At 42.4% G+C, this 24,002-nt stretch overlaps 1 protein-coding gene across 1 annotated transcript; it reads right to left on the reverse strand.

Annotated features, from left to right (window-relative positions):
* Positions 1-1,033: 1,033 nt before the first annotated feature.
* On the reverse strand, positions 1,034-24,002 carry DIPK1C (divergent protein kinase domain 1C). The gene is made up of 4 exons (XM_060242986.1): positions 23,734-24,002; positions 13,212-13,889; positions 4,845-5,009; positions 1,034-1,285 (listed from the first exon to the last, which is right to left on the reverse strand). Exons 1-4 carry the CDS (start codon positions 23,920-23,922, stop codon positions 1,046-1,048), a joined length of 1,272 nt encoding a protein of 423 aa, XP_060098969.1. The 5' UTR covers positions 23,923-24,002; the 3' UTR covers positions 1,034-1,045.

Below are 24,002 nucleotides of genomic sequence, written 5' to 3' on the forward strand. Positions count from 1 at the left end.
TCAGTGAGAAGGAACAGCATGTGTTCTGGAAGTAAGCAAAAACAGAGCCCAAAGAAAGTGATTTCACATTTCTGAAGATAGTGATAATATACACACTATGTCTACAATTACAGTTTTCAAAAACACCACCAGTGAGTATAAACTAATGCTGCTGACGTGAAAAAAAACCCTGTTATTTATTGAATAGAAATTTTTATTTATTTATACTTTTAATTTATGAATTGTCCAATCCCTGAGTGTACAGGGCTCTGGGTGATGTACAACAGACGTTAAAAACATCAACATAACATTGTTAAAATTAATACATCAGTCATTCCTATATTAAATAATCTGGAAATGGTGTCACTAATTGAGTCGTCAACCCACTGTGTTGCTGTTTCATGGGCTGGGCGAGGAGGAGGCTGGAGTGAAAAAGATGGAAGAGGGTGCCAGCCATGATGGAAACCATTGCTGTTCTCAACCAAAAGCCTGGTGAAACATCTCTGCCTTACAGGACCTGTGGAATTGCATTAAGTCCCGCAGGGCCCTGGTGGTATTTGGCAGAGTTCCACCAGGTTGGAGCCAAGGCCAGAAGAGCCCTGGCTCTGGTTGAGGACGATCTTTGGGGCCAGGGATCACCAGTAGGTAGTTCTCAGAGGAGTGTAATGCTCTCCCAGGGACAAGCAAGAGGAGGTGGTCTCGAAGATATGCGGGTTCCAGACTGTTCAAGTCCTTAATCAACACCAAAACCTTGAACTTGACTCAGTACTCCACTGGAAACCAGTGTTGCTGGCACAGCACGGGTTGTATATGTACTGTTTGTGGTATTCCCATAAGGACTCGTGCCACCACATTCTGGATCAGCTGGAGCTTCTGGATCAGTCTCAAGGGCAGACCAGTGTAGAGCAAGTTACAGTAATCTAGCTTGGAGGTGACCCTTGAATTACTGTGGCTAGGTCAGGGCATGACAAGAAAGGGGCTAACTGCCATGCTTGGTGTAGGCAGAGAAACACCAGTCTGGCAGTATTTGTGACCTGGGCCTCCACAATTAAGGGAACTATAATTGTTAATGAACATGATGAGAGTAGCTTCCAGATTTCTGAAGCTCCATTTGACTGGCTCTAAGCAACTGGTATAACTTGGAAAGAGAAGTCAGAGAAGTCCTATGGAGAAGGGCAACATCATCATAGCTTGGTTCTGCACAATCATGCACAGCCTTCTGCAACTGGAGCTGCAGGGGAAAGGAGACTGTAGATCCTCTGAGGTTGAGAGAGAACCAAGGGCGAAATATTTTGTCACAGATGACCTGTGGAAATGAAAACAAACAGTAACTTGCTATGAGATCTTCCAGTTCCACCAAACCTTAAGTTCTGAAAACATACAACAATGTCATATAATTGTTGTCATATAATTCAACCAGACATTAATCTTCTGTTCAAATAAAATAAAAATCCAGTGATACCTTCAGGACTAACAACATTAGTATGAGTTTTTGCAAGTCAGAGCTCACTTCCTCAGATACAATGGAAAAAAATAATTTTCCTAGTTTTAAGAAAGGGGCAAAGGGAGGAGAGTTGAGCAACGAGAGGTCTGGTATACATAAGGTGTGATTCTCCAGTTATCTTGTGGTGAAAATTAATGAAAGTGCAAGAAAGAAGGGTAAATTAATTAAGGAAGAGGCAGTTTGAAGCATGAAAGAATCAACCAACATCAGTAAAGGTATATGATATGTTATGATACGACATGTTCAGAACAGTCTATAACGGTTTTTAAAATGTGGGTCATGTTGAGTTATTAGAAATTATAATGTGAGGAAGTCCAAGTGTCAGTTTAAGCCATGGTGACAGAAAATGCATAAATTTTTGCTGCTTTAATTCAACACGTTCATATAATATATCCCTTTTGAAGTTTTTGTTTGTTTGTAGAACAGTGACTTTCAGATCCGCAACAATATGTCTAGGAAGATTAAGATGTTCGCCAAATGGTTTCTGAGTACTGCAATTTCTCATGTCAGATTCATGTTCATTTGTTTTCTCACGTAGGGATCAATGCATTTGTCCAATGTAGATTAAAATGACAGCAAAGGAGAACACAAAATCTAACATTTCTCTTGCAAAGAATAAATAGCAGTAACAACATAGTTGTTGTCATGCTAGATTAAGTAATGCTCCATCTTACTCAGCATTCTAAATACCGGCAATGGCCAATCACATGCTGTCACTACACGTAATAGTATAGTGGGTGGCTTCTGCCAGCCACAAAAGGAGAAGGAATTAGTCTGTTTTAAAGGTGTAATAATTATGTCTGTACTATTGAAGACAATCTATTTTATTGCAAATAGATGTGCTGTTAACTCTGTCTGTGTGTCAATCTTGGCTGATCTATGATAGCAACAAATGTATGTATAGGGGGATATCTGGATACTATGGGAGAGGAAATTTACAAATCGTTTATCCCCTTTCCTTACAATGCCTTTTGGGCCTCCAGTTTATAGGATATAATGATAGCTTCCACTCCCTGTGGCTATTATCCAACAGAGAACTCCATCCAATCCTATAATCTATTCTAGGCTCTAACGTACACAAGAGGCTCCCCTCTCAAGAACAAATTTCAGTAGAAACATCTGGCCCACATATACATTATTTTGGGTATGCAGACTGGCTTCTGCCATATCCAAGTGGGAGAAATAGAAACCTGTTCTACCCTAAATATCAAGCACTCTGTGAACACACCGGGGTGCCCACAGAATTCTGGAAAGGGGGCGATGTCTCTTTTAAAGAGGGCTGGTTTTCATGGCTTCTTTAGCCACTGACAAACATGTATTCTATCTAAGAAGTATATAATTTCTTCCTCGGTAAGCCACTTCTTCATCCCAGTATAAACTCTTATACAAATCCCAGTATTTGTAACTCTTATACCAATATTCATATTTTGGTATAAGAGTTCCAAATATCCCCTGTTATGTTTATACTATTACAAAGGACATTTTTTTTTACCCATCAAAATCCTCAGCAAACCTCATTTAAGGGAACAGGCAATTCTTGGGACTAGTGTATGGACAGACATAATCTACTAGTCAGAAGAATGCAGGCAAAAGGTTTTGGCTTGTTTTTCTAAGACAGGTAAATCTTGTAGTGTATTGGCCTCTTTGGCTTGCCATGCATAGTAGTGTTGGAGCTCAGCCCTTTGATTCGGCTGGTTATGTTCCAAGCCTTGCTTTCAGCTTCAGCTCCTTTTTGTTGGCAGCTGCAGCTGTTTGAAGGATATTTGTTTTTAAAACTACAATAAAGTTGTTGGTTTTATCTCCTTGGTGCGGTCAAATAAATTCAAAAATATCAGGGGAGTTAATTTCCCCCACAAAACCAATACGGGTGGAAACACTGGGCCCTAAGGGTTACTTAAAAGTGGGGATGTACCTGATCAAACCCTTGAGGCTGACCTTGAGATGGATAAGGAAATAAGGGAGATGACTAAAGCAGATAATGTTGTTATACTGAAGGACTACAACTACCCACATATTGACAGGGTAAACATGTGCTTGAGTCATGCTGTAGAAATAAGATTCCTGGGCATAATAAAAGTGCACTGGAGCAGTTGGTCCCAGAGCCAACCAGAGAGGTAGTGAACAGCTTTAAAAGGGGATTAGATAGATCCATGGAAGATACTAGCCATGGTGACTGAGGGAAACCTCCACATTTAAAGGCACTACACCTCTGAATCCCAGAGCCAGGAGACAACTTCAGGGGAAGGCTTCAGCCTCTATGCCCTGTTGTTGTCCATCCAAAGGAAATATTTGGCCACTGTGTGAGACAAGATGCTGGACTAGGACTACTGGTCTGGCCCAGCAGGGCTCTTCTTATCGTCTTATATAGAAGATTAGCATTACTAAAAATATTGTAAGTTTAGCTCTGATGATCACCATATTTGAGAGCTTGATTCTCCACTCCCCGTGAAGGTTTCTTCCAAGTTTGTGGCTTGAAAGAGATGCATCAGACAAACTAGCTGCTGTGAACAGGAAATCCCACTCAGAGCCACAAACGTAAGTGCAAATTTTCACTGGCTCACTTATTTACAGCCATGTATTGACTACCCCACACTTAAGGGCATGGTTGAGAGCTAGGATATATGTTACATTCATCACAAGAATGCCATCAAACTTGGCCTCCATCTTCTTCAGTGCCATAGTGACTTGGAGTACTTGCTGCCACAAGATGCAACCAAATCATATGGGGCAGATTCCATGCCCTCTGTTCTGCATCACTGTCTGTCTTTGGAACAGCTAGAAAACCTAACAAAGCAATTATGCTAAATCAGATGATACAGTGTCCCCAAAGATGCTGCTGCCTTTTTACTGCTGGAATTTCCTCAGTTTACAAATGCCAAAGGGGTCAATCTTACTTGGGACCAGGATGGAGGGGGAGGAGTGGCCCCTGTCCTCTATGCCATGGTCCCAATATTGTCTAGTTTGGCCCTATGTCATATGATGATATAGAGATTACATTTTTGATAGCATTACAGAAACTTGACTCTTAATACATGGATTGTCTCCACGAGTCCCATCAACGATCTGTGGCATTTGCTCTGTAAGGGTTTTTTTGACACATGGAGGTTGCAGCAATCAAGGCTGCAGCAATCAAGTAATGAGCAAATATCACTTAATGACTGCAGCTCCATGTGTTGACTTCCAAGGATATCTTAGACCTGAACATGATGGCTGGAACTTTCATGTTGTGATGGAATCATCTCAGACATGTGAATGAGCCCATCACAACAATCACAGGGCCACTTATTTTAAATTGTATGGTAAGGGGCCATTTAAAATACTGACATAACATCCAGTCATAAACAAGATGCCTGCAGCTCACCTGAAGGTTGTTATTGGCTCTCACTGCTCCACATTTTCTCCTTCTCAGGTTGCACTTTGAAAAGCAATCAAAAAAATTACAGTCTTCATCTCCTGTGCAGTTTTGCTCAAGGATGTCTCTCATTTTAGGCTCAAAAAAAGCCATATCTACGTCTATAGCAACCACCTGCAATCAGAGGAAGATATCCAAGCTGACACATGTTGACAAAAACAACCACACAAATTGCCATTTTTCAGTTATTGTTTCTAAGTCCTGAGACTGCTGACCCAAGCAATCCCGGATAAAGGCAAAGGAAAATTAGAAATTACAAGTGGAGGAGCTTTTGATGCCTAGCTCAGCAGCACTGAAAATAGAAATGTAAGAGTCACAGCAGTTTCTTGTGACAGGAGTGGTGAAGATCTTTCAGTGAGACCGCAAGCAGAAGCCAACCTCAGAATAATGTACTTTATAATTTACTACTGTTCTTCTTTTAAGGGGTAGTGGTTTCTAATAATTAAGTCCACTTCTGCTTCCTTTGGTCTAACAAACCTCATCCTTCAAGGACTCCTCCAATCTCAGGGGCACAACAACAGTCCAATAGGAAGATGAATCTAACAAAAGCTCCCATCTGCTCCCCAATCCAGGTTGTCACCTCATCTACCTATATGTTTCTCAAGACTGGCCTGAAAAGGGCCTTGGATTTGCAGAAGAATGTGAAATCTTAAAAAAAAAAAATACATGGGGCAGCTTAAATAATCTGAAAAATGATAAAAGGAGTGCCTACAGTTTTAAGCAGTAGATTCCCTCAGTGAATGTTGCTAGGCAACCACAGTATTCTAAGCTTCATCTATGAGTAAAAAGGCAGGGGCAGGGGGCAGGGTCTCTCTTCAGGTCTATTTGGGCTTTGAGGAAGAACACATTAGGGTCAGGCCTGGCAAAGGTTGCCAGCTCCAAGTTGGAAAATTCCTGGAGATTTTGAGGTACAGTCTGAGGAGGGCAGGGTTTGGGTAGGAGAGAGAACTCAGCTAAATATAATGCCATAAAGTTCACCCTCCAAAGCAGTTACTTTTTCCAGGGGGACAGATCTCTGTTGTTGGGAGCTCAGTTGTAATTCTGGGATAGTTCCAGGTTCCACATGAAGGCTGGCAACCATAGGCCTGGAAGCAACCTCTGGGTGACTCCATACCTACCTAACTTGCATGACTAAACTAGGTTTGGCTGCTTGCTACTGTTCAACTGTGGCCACACTATGAAAGTCCCTGTAGTGTCATGGTTACAACTTCAGAGAATGTCCCGTGAGACTCAGGTTTGAATCCCCATCTCACTGTGTAAGTTCACTGAGTGATTTTGGACCAGTCACATACTTTCAGCCTAACCTACCTCCCAGGGTTGTTGTGTGGATAAAAACAAGAAGAGAATAATGTCATTTGTTTTGGTCCCCACTGTGGAGAAATGCAGGGTAACAAATGAAGTAAATAAAAATGAATATTGCTGAACATGGGAACAAGATACAAGGTAGATTGATGCATGGCTGAAAAAGAGAGAATGAGGCAGGGAGAGGATATGGAGATTGTCAAGAGGCGGGAAAGAGGTTGGGAAATTCCTAGAAATTGGGGAGGGGACTGGGGAGGAGAGGAATCTCAGAGGACTTTAACTCCATAGACTTCCAAAGCAGCCATTTCTTCCAGGGGAACTAGGGTTGCCAGCCTCCAAGTGGGGTTGCAGATCACCTGGAATTACAACTGCTCTCCAGACAACAAAAGTCAGTCCCCCTTGAGAAAATGACTGATTTGAAGGGTTAACTTTATGGTTATACCCTGCTGAGGTTGCTTCTCTCCAAAACCTCACTCTCCAAAGGCTCCACCCGCAAATCTCCAGGGATTTCCCAACTTTGAGCTGGAAACCCTAAGGGGAACTGATCTTTGCAGTTGGGAGATCTGTTGTGATTTCAGATCTCCAGTCCCTATCCAAAGGGGCAGCCCTTAGGCAACCCTAGAAGAAGAGAAAGAAGTAAGAAAATGGGAGAGACTATGGTGGCTTTCAGGAAAGGGAAACAGAAATAGTGGGAAATGGGGAATTCAGACACTTCCTGCAAGTCTTTGCAGGTTTCCCACATGTGTATGTGTGTATGAGTGATTGTGAACTTTCTGAGTACATACATAAAATTGTGGCCTTATTATTAATAATAACTCCATAACTTATTAATAACTCCATATTAAACAGCAATGTTTACCATACTCAGCTTGTCATATTAATAGTTTCTGATACCGTGTAACTATCTATTATTATTCATTATTTATTATGTTAGATTTATATTCCACCCATTCTACAAAGACTCAAGGTGGCTAACATAAAATAAACAGAGGCAACATTAGTAAACAGTATTAAAACAATAAAATAAAATCACAATGGTACTACTACATCTATTATAGGCCTTCGCCAAAGCCATCAAATCCTAGGCAGCTGCTACTAATACAAGATAGGTCCAAGTGAAGTGGCAGCCCTCTCCCATTTAGTTGTCATATGCCATCCAGAACAATTCAGTCTTGCAGGCCCTGCGGAACTGTGATAAGTTCCGCAGGGCCCTGTTGGATTCTGGAAGGGTGTTCCAGATTATTGGGGCTGCCACCAAGAAGGCTCTGGCGGAATTTAGCCTAGCCTCTTTTAGCCCAGGGACAACCAGAAGATTTTGGGAACTTGATTGGAATGCTCTGTGGGGAACATGGGGAACTAAAAGAAATTGAAGTCCAATGGCACTTTATCTCCTGTTTTATATTGCTGCTACAAACTAAACACAGCTACACATCTGCATGTAGGGTACCTAAAGGACCACCTTCTCCATACGAATCAGGCCATTGGTTACCATCATCAGTAACAAATCATCATCTTTCCCATTGTCCACATCTTTAAAGGTAAAGTTGGTGTCCACCAAAAGAGGGCTTTTTCTGTAGTGGCATCTGAGCCCTGGAGCTCTCTCCAAAGGATGTCTGCTCGGTCCATTCACTGCTAACATTTAGGCAAAATCCATCCTGTTCTTTACTTTTTTTAGTGCTATTTAAGATCCATTTATTTGATTTTAACTGTGGTTTCTACCCTGCTGTTTGCCATTTTTTATTTACTGGATGGGTTTAGTGTCATGTTTTTTCTTTCTGTATTGTGTACATTTTGCCAGGGAGGGGTCATATGTGTCAAAAGAAGGGATGTGTTCTCCTAATGAATACATATACCTGAAAGCATGGGTAGCTGCTCCATTCTGGCTACTGTGACACCACAGTCACAGTCAGGAATTCTGTTTGATTCCTATTAAATATCAATAAACTTTGCATCCTGTTTTCATCTAGCAAGGTATGTTGTTTCCTGTTCCCATGATGGCCACAATCCCTCTAGCAGTTTAAAAATGTGTACTGCCTCCTTTTGCTACAGTCTATTGGCTCTGGCATTTTCATCTCACAGAACAGTCTCCATGGATGTGGATTTGTACGTAAAGTTGACTTATACTGAATCAGAGCACTGGTCTATCGAGGTCAGTGTTGTCTACTCTGGCTGTCAGCAGATCTCCAGAGTCTCAGGTAAACATTTTTCACGTTGCCTACTATTGAGTCTTTTAAATGAAGATTAAACCTGAGACCTTCTGCTTGGCAAGCAGATACCACTGAGCCATGGTCCCTCCACTTTATAAAGTGGAACTGCCCAGCCTGCTTTTTGTTGATGCACAAATAAATCTCTCATGCTTTTAATTGCTAGCTGCTGTCATTGTCTGATGTTCTCTTATCTTTAATCCCTAAACCACTGAGGATGATCAGCAGAAAGACAAAGAAAAGAAACTCTGTCTTTTCCCGAGTGGGTACATTTAGAGTACTCTTTTTTCCAAAGATGTTGATACCATTATTAGTAATATTTACTTGCTAAGTCCATCCTCATTATGTAAATAACAAATTCTAGTCTCCAAGCTATCAATATAACACTCTCTATTATGAGTATACCTTTCACTTTGAAATTACAAAATTAGAGATTATTATTTATTATTTTGGCAGGGAAAATAAGCAGTTTAGGAACCATAGAGATTTGACTGACAGGGTGAAAGTCCCCTTTGAATATCAAATGGCCCTCTCATTTTCCCTCAGAACTAGAGAAGTCAAAACACAATATATAGTTCCAAGTGTTGTTTTTAGGTTTTTTAGAAAGCTTAGAAGACTGACATACCCTGGGGCCTTTCACAAGTTCATGCAGGCAATATCAGACTGTATCTGGTTTCTAACAGATTCTTCAGTGTGCTGTAACTTTTTAGAGATTCCCAGAGATTACAAATTTCAGTGGGGGAAGCCATGTTAGCTGCTTGCAACACAAACAACAAAGGAGTATTGTGACATCTTAAAGAGTTAACAAATCAAAAGTTTCTTGAACTGTACTGGTTACTAAAGTGCTGAATATTACCTTTAAAGGCCTTTTCTTACCACCTGAGTATATTCATCTTATTTATTGAACTCCCAGGATATTATGCATGGTATACTGAAGATAGAAAAAGAAGTACATTTCTCCCTTTCTCACAATACAAGTAGTTGTGGGCACTCAATGAAATTAATGAACAGTAGGCTTAGAATAGATTAAAAGTACTTCTTCATCCAAACAGCAATTGATACGTGGAATTCACTGCCACAGAAAGTTGTGGCTGGTAACTAAAAGCATAGACAGCTTCAAGAGGGAATTGGATAAGCACATGGAGAAGAGGTCCATTAGCCACAACATATGGATGGAACACTACATCTGGGGTAATGATGCTCTGTATTCTTGGTGCTTTGCGATGGGCAACATGGGAGGGATTCCGGAGTTCTGGTCCTGTTGATGAACCTCCTGATGGCACTTTGGTTTTGGCCACTGTGTAACACAGTGTTGGACTAGATGGGCCATTGGCCTGATCCAGCATGGTTTCTCTTATGTTCTTATGGCATACCTATGTGCCAGCTACACTCTTCATGCAGCCTTCTCCTGGTGGTACTCTCTCTGAATTGTTTGCACAGCAACAGGTATGTCACTGGCTTTTGCTGTGTTAGGCCTAGACTTCTGGAATGGCCTACCAGAGCTGCAGTCAGGAAGACATATAAGACAGTTCTATTTTTGAGGGTGTTTTGATAGATCTGGCTGCATTTGTAAACTGTGTATTAATCTCTGCATAACATTTTTACAATCTATATCAGTTATATTTCATAGCCACTATCTGAAACTATTTTCTCCTGTGTTATCTGCTGACTGAGAATTTCCTTTGTGCATTATAGTTCATGAAAACTTTTAAACCCAATGAAAACAATGGGTTTAGAAGGTTGTAACTCTACTTATGATAGCACTGCCCATCTACTGTTTTTCAGTTTGCTAACTAAGAGCATAAGAAAAGCTCTGCTGAAGCAGACCAATGATCCACCTAGTCCAGCATCCTGTCTCACACAGTGGCCAACCATTTCCTCTTTATGGACAACAAAGCATAGAGACTGAAGCCTTCCTCTGATGTTGCCCACTAGCTCTGAGATTCAGAGGCTTAGTGCCCCTGAATGTAGTCGCTATAGCGATCTTAGCCCAACGTTCCAAAAAAAAAGGGGGAGATCGCGTGCTGGTGGGCGAAAAAGGGCGCGAAAACTGCTCCCAGATTAAATACTGGACATTTCACACAGCGCCCCATACCGATTTCAACCCGGAAGGAGGGGTTGAAAACTGGAAGAAGCTGCTCTTTGTTAGCAACGCCTCAGGCATGCCTCACTACCGGGACAGCCGCGGGACTTTGTGAAAAGGTGACAGTATTCCGGTAGCAGCCAGTTACTGAGTCGGGTCTGTTTGAAATGCCAGCAGAAACCCGTTACTGTTCAGTAACTGACCAGCTTCCATATCGGAATACATAGGCTGTGTGAAAAAAAGGGGGAGGAGCCTTAGCAAATAGAAGAGAGGCTTGGCTCAGTAGCTCTGTTGTGTGGTTGAGAGAGCCTGGCAAAGTCAGCTATCCCTTCTTCACAAGGGAGGAGCCTCAGTCAATGGAGAAAACAGAAGCTTTGCTCTGTAGCTCTGATGCGATTGATCAAGCCTTGCAAAGCAAGCTGTTATGCAGAAGGAAGCAAGAGAAAAGGAGAAGAAAGCAGATGACAGCCAGTTGCTCAGGGGTCTGATAGGAGCCCTCCGAGGGCCTAATGCAGGCCCTGGGCCGCATGTTTGACACCCCTGAACTAGACTAGGCCTTTTCACTGCTCAGAAGTGGGGTGCATGTAACAAAACAATGACCAGTAGAAGAACACACACAACAAAAAAACATGAGACAGGGTGTCTTCAGTGACAGTACTTCGCCTCTGGAATGCCCCCCCCCCTTTTGGCTTATCTGGAATGTACCATATTGTCTTTTAGGTGTCAGGCCCAAACAATTTATTTTTAGCCACAATTTGAACTAAATAAGTTCATCTTTCTCAGCTATTTCACGGTCTACTGGTCTGAAGACATTTTATGGATATTTCATATTGTTTTATATTCCTAAGTGTTTTTAATGGTTTATTTTGTTTTATATGGATAACTGATGATGATTTTATGGTAGTGTTTTTACTTCAAGTTACCTCAAGCAACGCTCTGGAAAGAGGGCATAAAAATTTCCTTAATAAATAAATGAAAAAACCACTCTTCCAAAAACTGAAAATACAAAAGGCAATACAAACATGGAATTTGTTGTTTAATAGGAAAAAAAGCTTAGATATGGAAATTTAAACTCCAATAACTTATTTTAAGTGGAAAAAAATGAGGATTTTTTTTGTCTTTATAAGTATGGTAATGCAAATTGAGGGGTAAAATAAAACAAACATGGTCTCTAGTGGTTTGGCTCATATCCCTCAACTCCACCAGTGCAATTATGCTTGTGCAGGCAGAAGAGGCTCAGTGGATGCAAGGAGGAGGAGGTACCCCCTCCTCCCTCCATCTACCATCCTATGTGGCTTTTTCCTACATAATTTCCACAGTTCCCAGAATCATCTTTTTTGGGAACTGGGATTGGTGCTCTGTAGGTTTCTGAGTACAGTAAGAAAACTGATCCAGACAAATTCCATCCTCCTCCACTTAATAACACAAATGTTCTGGCTCTGATTATGCACCTGAATAAACATCAATTGAAGAGTAAAAATATTCCTATATCTTTAAGATGCTACATGCTTTTCAAGTACTAAAACAATTTATGCACATACTTAATAAATACACAGTCTGTTGGAAGCTGTGTTAATTAACACAGTCTTCTTTCATTCTGCAGGAAGAAATTAATTTGCTTGAAGCTAAAATGAAGGCATAATTTGAAAACCCTTCCAAAAAAAGCTTTACAAAAATTTCAGATGAGAGCAGTATATAGTAAGTTGGATTTCTATTTAACCTATTCACAAAAAAGTTCAGAGTTAGCTGAACTTAACTCCCTAGTAAAAGGCCTTTTAAATACAAGGATTTACAGCAACAACTGCAAATGGGGAGCAGCAGCTTCTGCCCCTGCCATTTTTGTACCTTCAGACTGCCCCCTGAAAACACTTTTGGCTCCATTGTAAAAATCAATATTTCTTACACAGCTGTACATAATTTCCATAACAGGACCCATAAGGGCTCCAATGAGCAAGCAGAGACAGGCCAGCACATATCTGGGAGGCTCAACCCCCCCTTTGCACATCTAAAAGCCCTCATCCTTTCCTCCAACTGATACAAGGAGTTTGTTAAGAGAGCTGGTGCTGTGCATCAGGCTTAGAATCCGGGAGAACCAGGTTTGAATCCCCACTCTGTCATGGAAACTTGCCAGCTGACCTTAGGCCAGGGCCAGTCACACACTCTCAGCCTAATCTTCCTCACAGAACGGCTGAGAGGATAAAACAGAGGAGAGCAAAATGATGTAAGCTGTTTTGGTTTCTTCCTGGAAGACTGGCCCTTAGAACATTACAAATTAAGGGACTTTGACTGCAAAGTAGGTATGTGACAAGCACGATATGGCACACCTTTGCTGATTTGGCCTCCAAGCATAGACGAACTCTTTGCCAGGTCAGTCACATTTGAATGAATTCTGACATATAGTGCTCTGCATATATGATGTCAGTAGAGACTAGCTTGTACTTAGTTCTCAGTTGAGCTGAATGTTATTTGAGCTCTACCTGTTTATTATTCATCTCAGTCCCCTTGCAAGACAGAGAAATTTATGGTGATCAAAAATCACCTCTGCCAGTGTAACCTATTGTCAGCTATCAAATCAAAAGGATGTGTAAGCTTACTTCAATGAACTAGATGGCAGACATGAGGAACAGAAAGTTGTCACATCATACCAGTCTTTCTGAATAGCAGCATGACTTCCAACGATAACCGTGGGTCATGAATTCAATTGCCAAAGTTCAGGGGCCAACTTACCGTCAGATCATTTCGGATAGCAAAATTTTCCGGTTTGATATCACAAAGATGCAGCCGATGAGAAAAATCATTGTCAAAATGATTCACCATATCCAGGAAGCTGATCGCAATTTCGGTGATGGCCTTAGCTTTGCTTTTTATCCCAGAAAAGGAGGCACCAACGGCATCTTCCACAGAGAACAGTGTGTTGTGCCAAGCGTGCCCTGCTGTCAAATACTCCACAGCGTAAAAGTGGCCGCAAGACCCAATGACCCTCAGAACATGCTTACTGAAGTCTTGCAAGACACTAAAATAAATATATTCTTCTTGTTGGAGTAAAGACCACATACTCGCCAACTGTGCTTTCCAGTGAGGGCCTCTCCCCCTAGTCCACAAGGGTCCTGTATTATTACTAGGTAGTTCCAAGCCCAGAGCATTTTTTATCTCCAAAGCCACCATAAGAAACAGATCTGCCTCTGGGATACCCTGCGATTCCATTTCTTCCAGGAAACCAAGGTGCTGATAGCTGGAGAAGATTTCCATTTTGGATTTCAGGATCACTGGGCGGCCTCTCCAGTCAGCTTGGATGACCTTTTTGCCTTGGTCATAATAAAGGCATCGCTTGTATATCAGTTTCTGTGCCACACACAAGTCTTCACAAAGATCACCTGTCAAAGCTCCTTTTCTATAGTCCAGACACTAAAGAGATATGGAAACAGAAATGAACAACTGATAGTAGAAAGCCATCATTCTCTATCATGTAGGGAGGGACGGACATGAGACCATTCAGAAGCCTGCTCCTTTTAAAAAAAGGTTTTCTACTTTCATGTGGCTTGTAGCAAGGAATGTCTGTAGAGGATGCACATTCCTTATTTATTGTTTTGATTTCCTGCAGAACTGTCAGGGCCAAGGAAATTTTGGCTAAATAGTTTAGGCCTAATGCTTTTTTAAGATGGAGAGCTCACAAACTGTCCATAAAGGCCTAAGAAATCATGGCTCAAAGGTTTCAGTCCAGTGTTTTGGCTCTGCAGCTGTAGGGTTCTGGGTTCCAACCAACAGTATTTATTTAAATATACCTACCACCTTGTCCTTCAAGGGTCTACAAGGGGTGGTAAGCTGGGCATGTACCTTTAAATATGTTTTCCCATTTCTTCTGACAACACACAGAAATGTACAACCTGCAAAGGCCCAAATCTGGCGGCTCACAGATCTGGGTGCAGTAGTTTTGCTTAGCTCCCACGCAGCTAAAGATCTAAATCAACATGCTAAGAGCTAGCACAAACCTACAATTAAACAAAAATACTTTTTGCCACATATAAAAATAGCTTGCAGAAAAACCGATAGGATAGGAATGTATTATTTTGCTGAAAAGCAGTGAGGCATATACCATGTAAGAAGCGGTAAGGCATTTGCAACAACAGGGTTACCCTACAGAGAAAAGCAATACCACAAGGTCATGGGAAGTACCGTAAGATCAATTGAAACACATGGGAAATTCATGACCACACTGACATCAGGAACAAAACCCTGTTAATTTATCCAAGCCCAATTCACAGGGCTCAGGGCAGAGTGTTCAAGACACAAAGTTAAATGTGGATTACAGCCTAAATTGTAGCAGAATGATAACAACCTAGAAATATGAAAGGTTTAAAAACTTATTTTTAAAACCACTCATGCTTGTTTTGCAGGGTCAAAACAATCTGACCTCCCACAATAAAAAGCATGGAAAGCACCTATCAAATATGTACACGTATAGTCGTACCACTTGGCTGTTTACAACTCATGACTGAAAAATCTAAAAAGAAACTGCAGCTCTGTGGTTATGTGGTCATCTCAAATTCATGAAAGAAATAAAAGGATTTCCCCGGTTCCCTCCTCCACCCATAATTGTTTCCATCCCTCTGTTTCTAGCAGTAGGCAATCTGCATAACTATGAGTCCATTCAGACCTTCCAAAAATACAGCTGCAATGTCTATTTTGGGCCATTCTATGGAGATGACATAGGTTAGGGGGAAGGTCTTTGCTGATGTAAAAAACTAAACAGTCAAAAGATGGCTTGATACCAATTTCTGTCTCCTCCTTCTCCCCTTCCAGTATCTGAATATCTGGCCCACCATTTCCCACATTATGTTCATTCACGTCTTGAGAGAAATTTTGGGCCCCAGGAAACAAGAGCGTCATAGACTTTCCCTCCAGCCAGCTTCTACTGTTTTGACTGAGGATACTGCATGGCAAGAAATGAAGGAGAGAACTTTAGCAGTGTGAAAATGACCCGATACAGCTACATTATTCTTTATCATTTATCTATTTTCACTGACTCATACTCCACCCTCCCTGCAAGCGGGCTCAAGGTAGATTACATCAGATAAAATACAATACATAGCGAATTAAAAACAGTTAAAACAAATTTAAAACATTAAAAGGTCCGGCAGTAATGGTAAAAGGTCTGGCAGGGCCCTAATCTCAAAGGAACACATTTGGATTCTCTGCTTATTTATTATTTTATTATTGGGATTTATATCCCACCCGTCCCGCCAAAGCAGGCTCAGGCGCTAGGTCATCTTGGACGACTGCATGCCTCAGTTGCAACCCTCAGAATTCATAAACTCAATGGCCCTTCAATGGGCATACTAACCCATGCTTTTGTAACCTCATGGTTGGATTACTTTAACACACTCCATGTTGGACTGTACTTGGAAAGAACTTGGAAACTGCAGCTCATCCAGAATACAGCAGCCCAATTACTGTCAGAGTGCGTAGCAGATGGGAACCTATCTCACCTATTTTAACACAGCTACACTGGCTGCCAGTTTGTTTACAATTTCAAACCAAGGTGCTGGTTATGGCCTTTAAAATGGCCATCATGGCCTAGGACCTGCATATCTGATGGACTATATCTTCTTTATGCCCTTCTGTGCCAGCTGCAGTCTTCAGGCTGATACCTGCTGCCCTGCTTAGGGTGGCCTACTGGGCATAGACCACAGACCATGCTCTTTCTACCCACTTTTATGGAATAGGTTCACCAAGGAGCTCTGGGGGCAGCATCTCTGCATATTTTTAGGAGATATTCCAAGGCTACTCAATTTATTAGGGCTTTTTATGAGGTGTAGGCTGCAAGCAAGGGGGAGTTTGAGGTTTTACAGCATTTTTAAAATTTTAGTTTGTAAGCCATCTTGAGACTTGGGAAAAGGTGGGAATTAAATATTTTAAATAATAAATAAAGGAAAATAAGAGGTCCATCTGGGCCCCAGAGAGATGCCCAAGTTCCCCAGGTTCCAGCCTTCCTAACCAACCCGTGAAGCTTTTATGAGACAGCTGCAGTATGAAAATATAGTTAGAAAAACTTATTTTTAAAAATTGACATTCCCTTTCCAAAATGTAATATAAAAGCATGCTATTGTTATTCCCCCCACAACATCTTCTGGTAGTAAAGTGAAATGATACATGCTGCAGGGAAAAAGTTAAGGATTCTGGTCTTGAATGTCAGACCTCTAGGTATATTAGGCAACCTTCTGTTTCATATATTTGCAGGAAAGTATAAAGGAATACTTCCTCTTCATTCCGCCCCCCCCCAATCATTTGTAAAGTCTATATATCATAGCTAGGGAAAACCAATCAAATACACTTCCAAAGTTTTGTAAATTGTGAAGCTTGGCCCTAAATTATTTCAAGAACATTGTTTACTGTTCTCCAGAAGTCTCCTAAAGTGATAAAAGCTTATGGCTAAAGCAAAAGGACATAAATAACATCAAGGCAACTGCCCTGTAATTTAAAGGCTTTTTTAATACTTCTGCTTGTACAAACCTCTGTGCAGACACTCAAAAACTGGATTTAAATAAAAATGCTAATTTTGCTTGGAGCAATTCACTGATGAAGTAGCATGACATAGCAGATTTAAGTACATTTCAGGTTCTACAGCTGGCACTGACCAGTAAGGAAATGCAACTTAATCATTTTGTCAAAATTCGATGCTCTGTTGCTTCTATTTTATCACTCAGTGTTTTCTTGAAATAAATTCAATGGCTGCAGATCTCTTAAATGTCATTTATAATTTCATACATTTAATCTGCTCAAGTGACTGGACTGTAAATATACATTTTGCCATCGAGGAACCAAAGAATTACTTAAATGTAACTATCTGGATTTAAGACAATTTAGGGCACCATCCTAAACTAATTTATAAACGGCTTATGATAGCAATTAAGCCCTAGGCCACCATAACTCTAATGCATGCTGGTACATGCCAGTGTTTCTGGAGATATTCTGCTTTGGTGTAGTGGTTAAGTGTGTGGACTCTTATCTGGGAGAACCGGGTTTGATCCCCCACTCCTCCACTTGCAGCTGCTGGAATGGCCTTGGGTAAGCCATAGCTCTGACAGAGGTTGTCCTTGAAAGGGCAGCTGCTGTGAGAGTTCTCTCAGCCCCACCCACCTCACAGGTTGTCTTTTGTGGGGGAGGAAGATAAAGGAGATTGTGAGCCACTCAGATTTGGAGTGGAGGGCGGGATATAAATCCAGTATCATCATCTTCTTCTAAAGCCCAAATAAGGTTGGAGTAAACTCACTGTGGCTGTGCTGCTCTATCTTAGAAAATCATACTTTCTGAGGAAGGGCTGCAATGGGCTTATTAGCTAAAACTGACAAGAGTGCTATGTGCAATGGGGGAGACCTGAACCTCCAACCATAAGCCAGGATTTAGCAGCACCCCCCAACAAAAAAAAAACCCTACTTCTTTGGCGGGGGGAGTAAAAACTCCTCCAGATCAGCTTCTCTATTGACCAGCAGCCCTTCAGTCCTCTCTGGATTGAACTCTATTGCCTCTCATGCACCCCATTGTTTTCTCAAGGCATATGGACTTCCACAGACCCACAAAGTCCAACTGTTAAGAATGGAAGTAGCTGTTGCCTGCATACCAGTGGCACCTCAGTCTAAATCTCTGATCTCTCCATGGGTTTCTTGTAGAGTTTTAAACATGATGAGGAAAAAGATGGATCCTTATAGAACTCCGCAGCATTAATTCTGAGGTATTGAGCAGCAGTCCCTAGCACCACCCAATAGAATCAGCCAGTCATGTAAATACAGATCACCAAATCACAGTGTCCTCTACTCTCCACCAAGCCAGCCTCTCCAGATGGATACCTGGTTGATGGCATTGAAAGCCCACAAAAGGTCCAGGAGAATCAATGGGGATGCACTCCTGTGCAGTGTAGTGGTTAAGGTGTCAGACTAGGATCTGGGAAACCCAGACTCATATCCCCACTCTGCCATGGGAGTTTGCTGGTTGACCTTTGGCCAGATACACATGCTCAGCCTATCCTACGAGGATAAAACAGAAGACAGGGAATGATGTAAGCTGCTTTCAATTCCCACTGGGAAGAAAGGTGGGATATAGATAAATTAAATTAAATATTATTCGGGAAGAGAATAAGAATAACTATTGTCTGGGACAGCCAACCAGCATGAGCAGCCCATCCCCAGGGGCAGGGATCTGATTGTGCAGAAACTCAGTTCTGCGTGGGACCCTTCCAGGACTCTCTGATAATTAGTCCCACGTGGACACGAACTGGGAATTCTATGTATACTAAAGCCTATGTTGTTCCACAGTACTACACCCTTCTCAGCAGTTGAGCCTCCCTGCTACTTATGGTGAGTTATGACAACTAGGGCAATAGAACATTTCATGTGCACCATTTTCCTATGTATCCAGTTTGTTGTGCAGGTGGAGGACTGCTCTGCAGCCTCTATGCTGTGGATTCTAGTCCTACCTCCTCCTCCTCTTTTTTTCAGCAGACTAGAATTGCTCACCAAATGATTGCTATTCCTAGCTTCCTCCTCAGTGAGACTTAAAACTTCTCCACTGTTTTTCACATGGGTGTTCTCCAAACAAACTATGGATGAGGCTGTGTGTGACAAATGCCTTCTGTGCAAGTGCAGTGGCATATTCTCTTGTTGCTGTACTTGTGTCTGCCTTGCCTTGCATGATTTCCCTGCTAGGATCTGACTCCTTGCCTTGAAGAGGCCATGAGTTTTTCATGTGGATTTCCTTTGCCAAGTGAATTTGTAAGCCAGCGTGGTGCAGTGGTTAAGAGAGGCAGACTCTAATCTGGAGAACCAGGTTTAATCCCCCACTCCACAGATACCCAGCTGGCTGACCTTGGGTCAGCTGCAAGTTCTCAGAGCTGTTCTCTTAAGAGCAGCTCTCGCAGAGCTCTCTCAGCCCCACTTACCTTCCAGGGTGTTGTGGGAAGAGGAGGGGAAGGAGATTATAAGGCGCTCCAAGACTCTGAGTGAAGGGCAGGGTACAAATCCAACTCCTCTTCCTGCTGAGGTATTTGTGCAATGTAGTTGGAATGACTGTGCTTCCCTCACTGTGTCTCCCTATCAATAGGGAATGCGTCACTAGGCTAAGATTCAGACTCTCTTCTGCAGCACTCCCCAAAGTATGGCAGTTACAGAGCTCCAACTGGGCATCTGTAGCAGAGGCTACCATATTTCTTATATTCCTTCCGTTGTTGTGTTGTATGTGGGAACAAAGTGACCAGGGTGGCATGTATGCATACATGTGCATTGGTTGACTGCTTCCATGTGTACCTGACACAAGAAAGCTGTAGGGCATGCCATTCTGTGTTTGGTAGGTGCTGGGTATCTTGCTACAGACTCCTGAACAGTTGCTGTGCTCTCAGCTCCTTGGATTGGGGACTTTTTGGGGGGCATTTTCCCCTCTGCTGAGAGAGGATCTTTACTAAGTATGTTGGTGCCTCATTCGGGATCAGTCAAACTGCTACTGTTTAGGATTTAGCCACCAGTTGTTTCCTGGACACCAAGACTGAGCTGGCGTTACTACCTTGTGAATAAGACTGTAAATAACTTTTCTGTTTCTGGAATCCACGTTAGGACACTGGCCAAAGGAGGAAAGGCAAATGTTGTCCCCAAAGCTATGTCAGACACCTCTGGATGATTTTGGCACTCTGGCAAGCTCTGGAGGAAATGGAAAATATTCAGTATCTCAGAGATATCCAAGCTTCGCAGCTGCCTGTCATAGAAAAAGAATTCCATTTGCTTGCTGTTTCCAAGAAGTTGGCAAGGCTACTGCATGCACACAATTTGTCTTCGTTTATTATGCAGAACGCAGGAAAATTTATAGTCATCAATAGCTTGCTACCATAATAGATTATTTAATTTCCATTAAGGTTTCTTTCCCACTTAACAAAAGCCATTTGAAAATAAAAGAATGTGGCTTCTGACTTAACGCTTTCAGTGCCATCTGCCAACAGTTTCTGGGATTTTTAAAAAATTGGCATAATCACGAAGCACATATAATACACAGAATCCGCGTCTGAAAATATGTGTCAGTCATAGCAAGAACAAGTTAATATTCAAGTAGTCTAGCTGGATTTGTTCCTAGAAAACAAGTGCAAAGCATATACACCTCCTTAGTTAGCATGCCAGACTAGGAGCCCAGGTAGAGGTTGCACAGTTATGCCAACAAATGGCACATAGCTGCTTTGTGCAGACAGCAACAGAGTTTGCACTCTGCAAGCCAAAAGGCCAGTGGGTGAGTTCTTTTTGCCATGCCAGCCCCAATCTATGCCATACTGGGAGATGTTTGGCAAAGCCTCCCCCCTGCCCCCAATGCTATTACTACATGCTTGGGCAGATGATGATACATAATGGGAAATGATGGCATTTGTACTGTACGGTTCTACCTTTCCACCACAAACAGTCTCCAGCTAAGACTTCAATCCAAATCAATAAAAATAAGAGACTTTATACATGTTATAAGTTATCTATAAAGATAGTTTCAAAGAGTAATCATATCGGTTTGCAGTAGAACAATTAGATTCAAGTCCAGCAGTACCCTAGAGACCATAAAACTTGCTGGCACATGCTATATCTTAATGTATCACAGACAATGAAGAACAAACCTTTCTTCACCTAGTCTAAAAGAATAAATCCTCTTTTTTTACCACAGTGAAGAAGAGCAGGATATGGTGTGCAGATGTTCTAGGTGACTAGCCTAACCTCTACCAAACTGTGTTGAAAATCCACTAGAAAATACAAAAGGGTCTTTTTTCGTCTGCATTTCAGTGTGTTTTATCAATTAGACCTAGCAGCTGAATACTCTGTCTTCTTTAATTGACAGTAACTGCTGCCTAGAAGGTGTAAAACACAGCCATGGTAGCAAATGCTTTTCAAGCAGCGGCCCAGTTCCCTTAATCAGCAGCCTGGCTTCTCCTTTGCTTTTTTACCCCTTCAAAACACAGCAAAAACTCCATCAACATGGACTATTCGTCTTCTAGTGCCTTTCTTTGCCAGCACTTTCACAAATCTCCTATTCATGACACTAAGCATTCAACCAGTTCCCACTAGCCTCCACTCAAAGGGCTAATCCTCTACATTCTAGGAGGTGAGTTCAAAGTAATTGATTAGCCATGATGTGGGACAGCACCGGAGGAAAAGGAATGGCATTGCATGATGCAGTGTCATGTTCTGTATTATGACTGCAGTACAATAATAAAATACAGCAGTATGGAGACTGAAGAGGTCCAATGGTTTGAAAAGATTTCCATTACTTTCAGGTATTATTTTAATTCCTGAATATTAAAATCCAGAAGAATATAGTAGAAACCTGTTTTGCTTTTTAAGGTGTTGTGCAGTTTGCTCTCCGGTGCTTCCCTGATTTTCCTCCTCTCCCCACAAAGATAGGCACAGGTACATGGCAACCCACCCCATAAAAAAGTATGCCATGAAAACATCGCAATGTGACATCACCCCAGAATCGGAAATGACTGGTGTTTGCACAGGGGACTACCTTACCCTTGAAAACAAGATTTGCTTCCAGGAATGGGGTTATCTCCCCCCCCATGCCCGCATTCATTATCGTTCTCCTAGTGCTGAATAGGGCCAGCATGCATAGCGGTAAAGATAATTAAGCACTCTGAAATCCCCATCGATTCCAAAGTGCCTTAATCATTCTTAACTCTGATATGGCACGATCACCACATTCTTTAAAATTTTGGAAAGACCAGAAATTGTTAAGTAACAGTCTCTCACATACCAAGCTGGCCCTCTCTCTATTCATGCCTACTTTGGAAATGCTTTAAGTCATTTTGATAGATGTAGTAATATTTAACGTGTTACGTGGGCCACGTTGACACAGAACCAGACTTAGTTTGCCGTTATGTCTCCTCATCACGATATCAACCTTGTTTGTGTACGTTCAGTTCTTGGTACCTCACAGGCAATGGAAACAGTTATAACAGACACTGGTTAGAATCAACAGTTGCTGGGAAAATTGGTGTTTTCAGTTAATTAATAAACTGAATACCTTGATTTAGAGCTATTAGCACACCTGTATTTAGACTTTTGTTGTTTGGCATCAATGTACAATTACTCTGGTAGACCATCCTTCTGCTAACAGGCAATGTACTTGCAGGTTCTAATTTTATCCACACTACAGTCCTATCAGGTAGGTTAGAATGCAAGACGGAGGCTGGTCTAAGGGTCCCCAGTGAATTTCACTGGCTGAGTGAGAACTGAAGATTCTGCCCAGCCCAAGCCCAGCATTCTGCTCCACACCACAGGCACTTTCACACACACTAAATAAATAACACAACCTCAATTCACTTTGCAACTGGATTTTACTGTGTGAAGTGGCAAAATCCATTTGCAAAAGGTCACTGAAGTGGCTTGAAACTGCATTTTAGCATGTGTGAAAGCACCCCACATAAACCCAAACATTCAATGTTCTCTCCAAAATACCCCAAGTACCTGCTACCTGCCCTATGACCTTTCTGGTTTTTTCTCAGAGTGTGTACTGACTGATGGCACTCTCTTCATCGCTTACCTACAGCAATCAAACCCCAACTTCTAGAAGGAAGGCAAAAGGATTTCTTAAGCAGAGAAAATGGTCATGACTCACTTTATTTCCCACACGTCTCCCTTTACAAAGCAGTCCCCAACAGCCCCTCAGAAACAAGAAAAATATAATATAATAATCAAAAGTCTTCTGAAAAGTCTTTTTCCAAAGCCCTTCAATGCCTCCTAAACCAAAATATTTTCTGTCCATTCATATCATCCTTGTGCAATACCTGCTCCTGCGAATGCTTGCTTACTCCAAAGTAATCTCTTAAATTCAATGAGCGTGCATACAACCCCAACCCAATCCTGTGAACCTTTGCTCAAAGGAGATTCCCCCCAATTCAAGAGAGCTTCCTCCCAACGGGGACCCCCCAGGCCTCACATGGCCCTTCCTCCTGAGTCAAAGTGCCTAAGGGCTGGGCCGCTCTGGAAAGTGAGTCAAACTTTAAGTCAGTCTCGTCTGCAAGCTAACTTTATCTCAAGTAAGGGCACACTCGAGAAGAGCCCTGAGTGAGGAACCCCCGAAGAATGCTGATGCTAAGAGCCCCGCGGGAGAAAAGTTGAACACCTATCATCTGGGGTCCAAGTGGGGGGCTGCATCCTCGCCGTGCCCCCCTGCTGGTTGGATGTGGACAGGGCTTCTCTCCCCTCCCCCCCCCCCCCCCGCGGAGGGCTCCACCTACCAGCCGGGCCAAGATGCGATGGCTCTGCTCATCAGTGCAGCGGCCCGAGAAAAAGCCGCCGCGCGCCAGCAAGAAGACGAAGACGCTCCCTACAGCTGAGCACAGAGCCCCGAGGACGAGCAAGGCGCCGGGGCATCGCCTCCCCGGCCGCGCTCGCAGCAGGCGCCTCAAGACGGGCATCCCCCGCATCCCGGACCCGAGCCACTCCCGGCTGCCGGGGCTCCCGCGTTAGCCTGTCCCGGGGCTGCGGGAGAAGGGAGAGCCTCCGC

The sequence above is a fragment of the Heteronotia binoei genome, chromosome 7 (assembly GCF_032191835.1).
Source record: "Heteronotia binoei isolate CCM8104 ecotype False Entrance Well chromosome 7, APGP_CSIRO_Hbin_v1, whole genome shotgun sequence".
Lineage (NCBI taxonomy): Eukaryota > Metazoa > Chordata > Lepidosauria > Squamata > Gekkonidae > Heteronotia > Heteronotia binoei.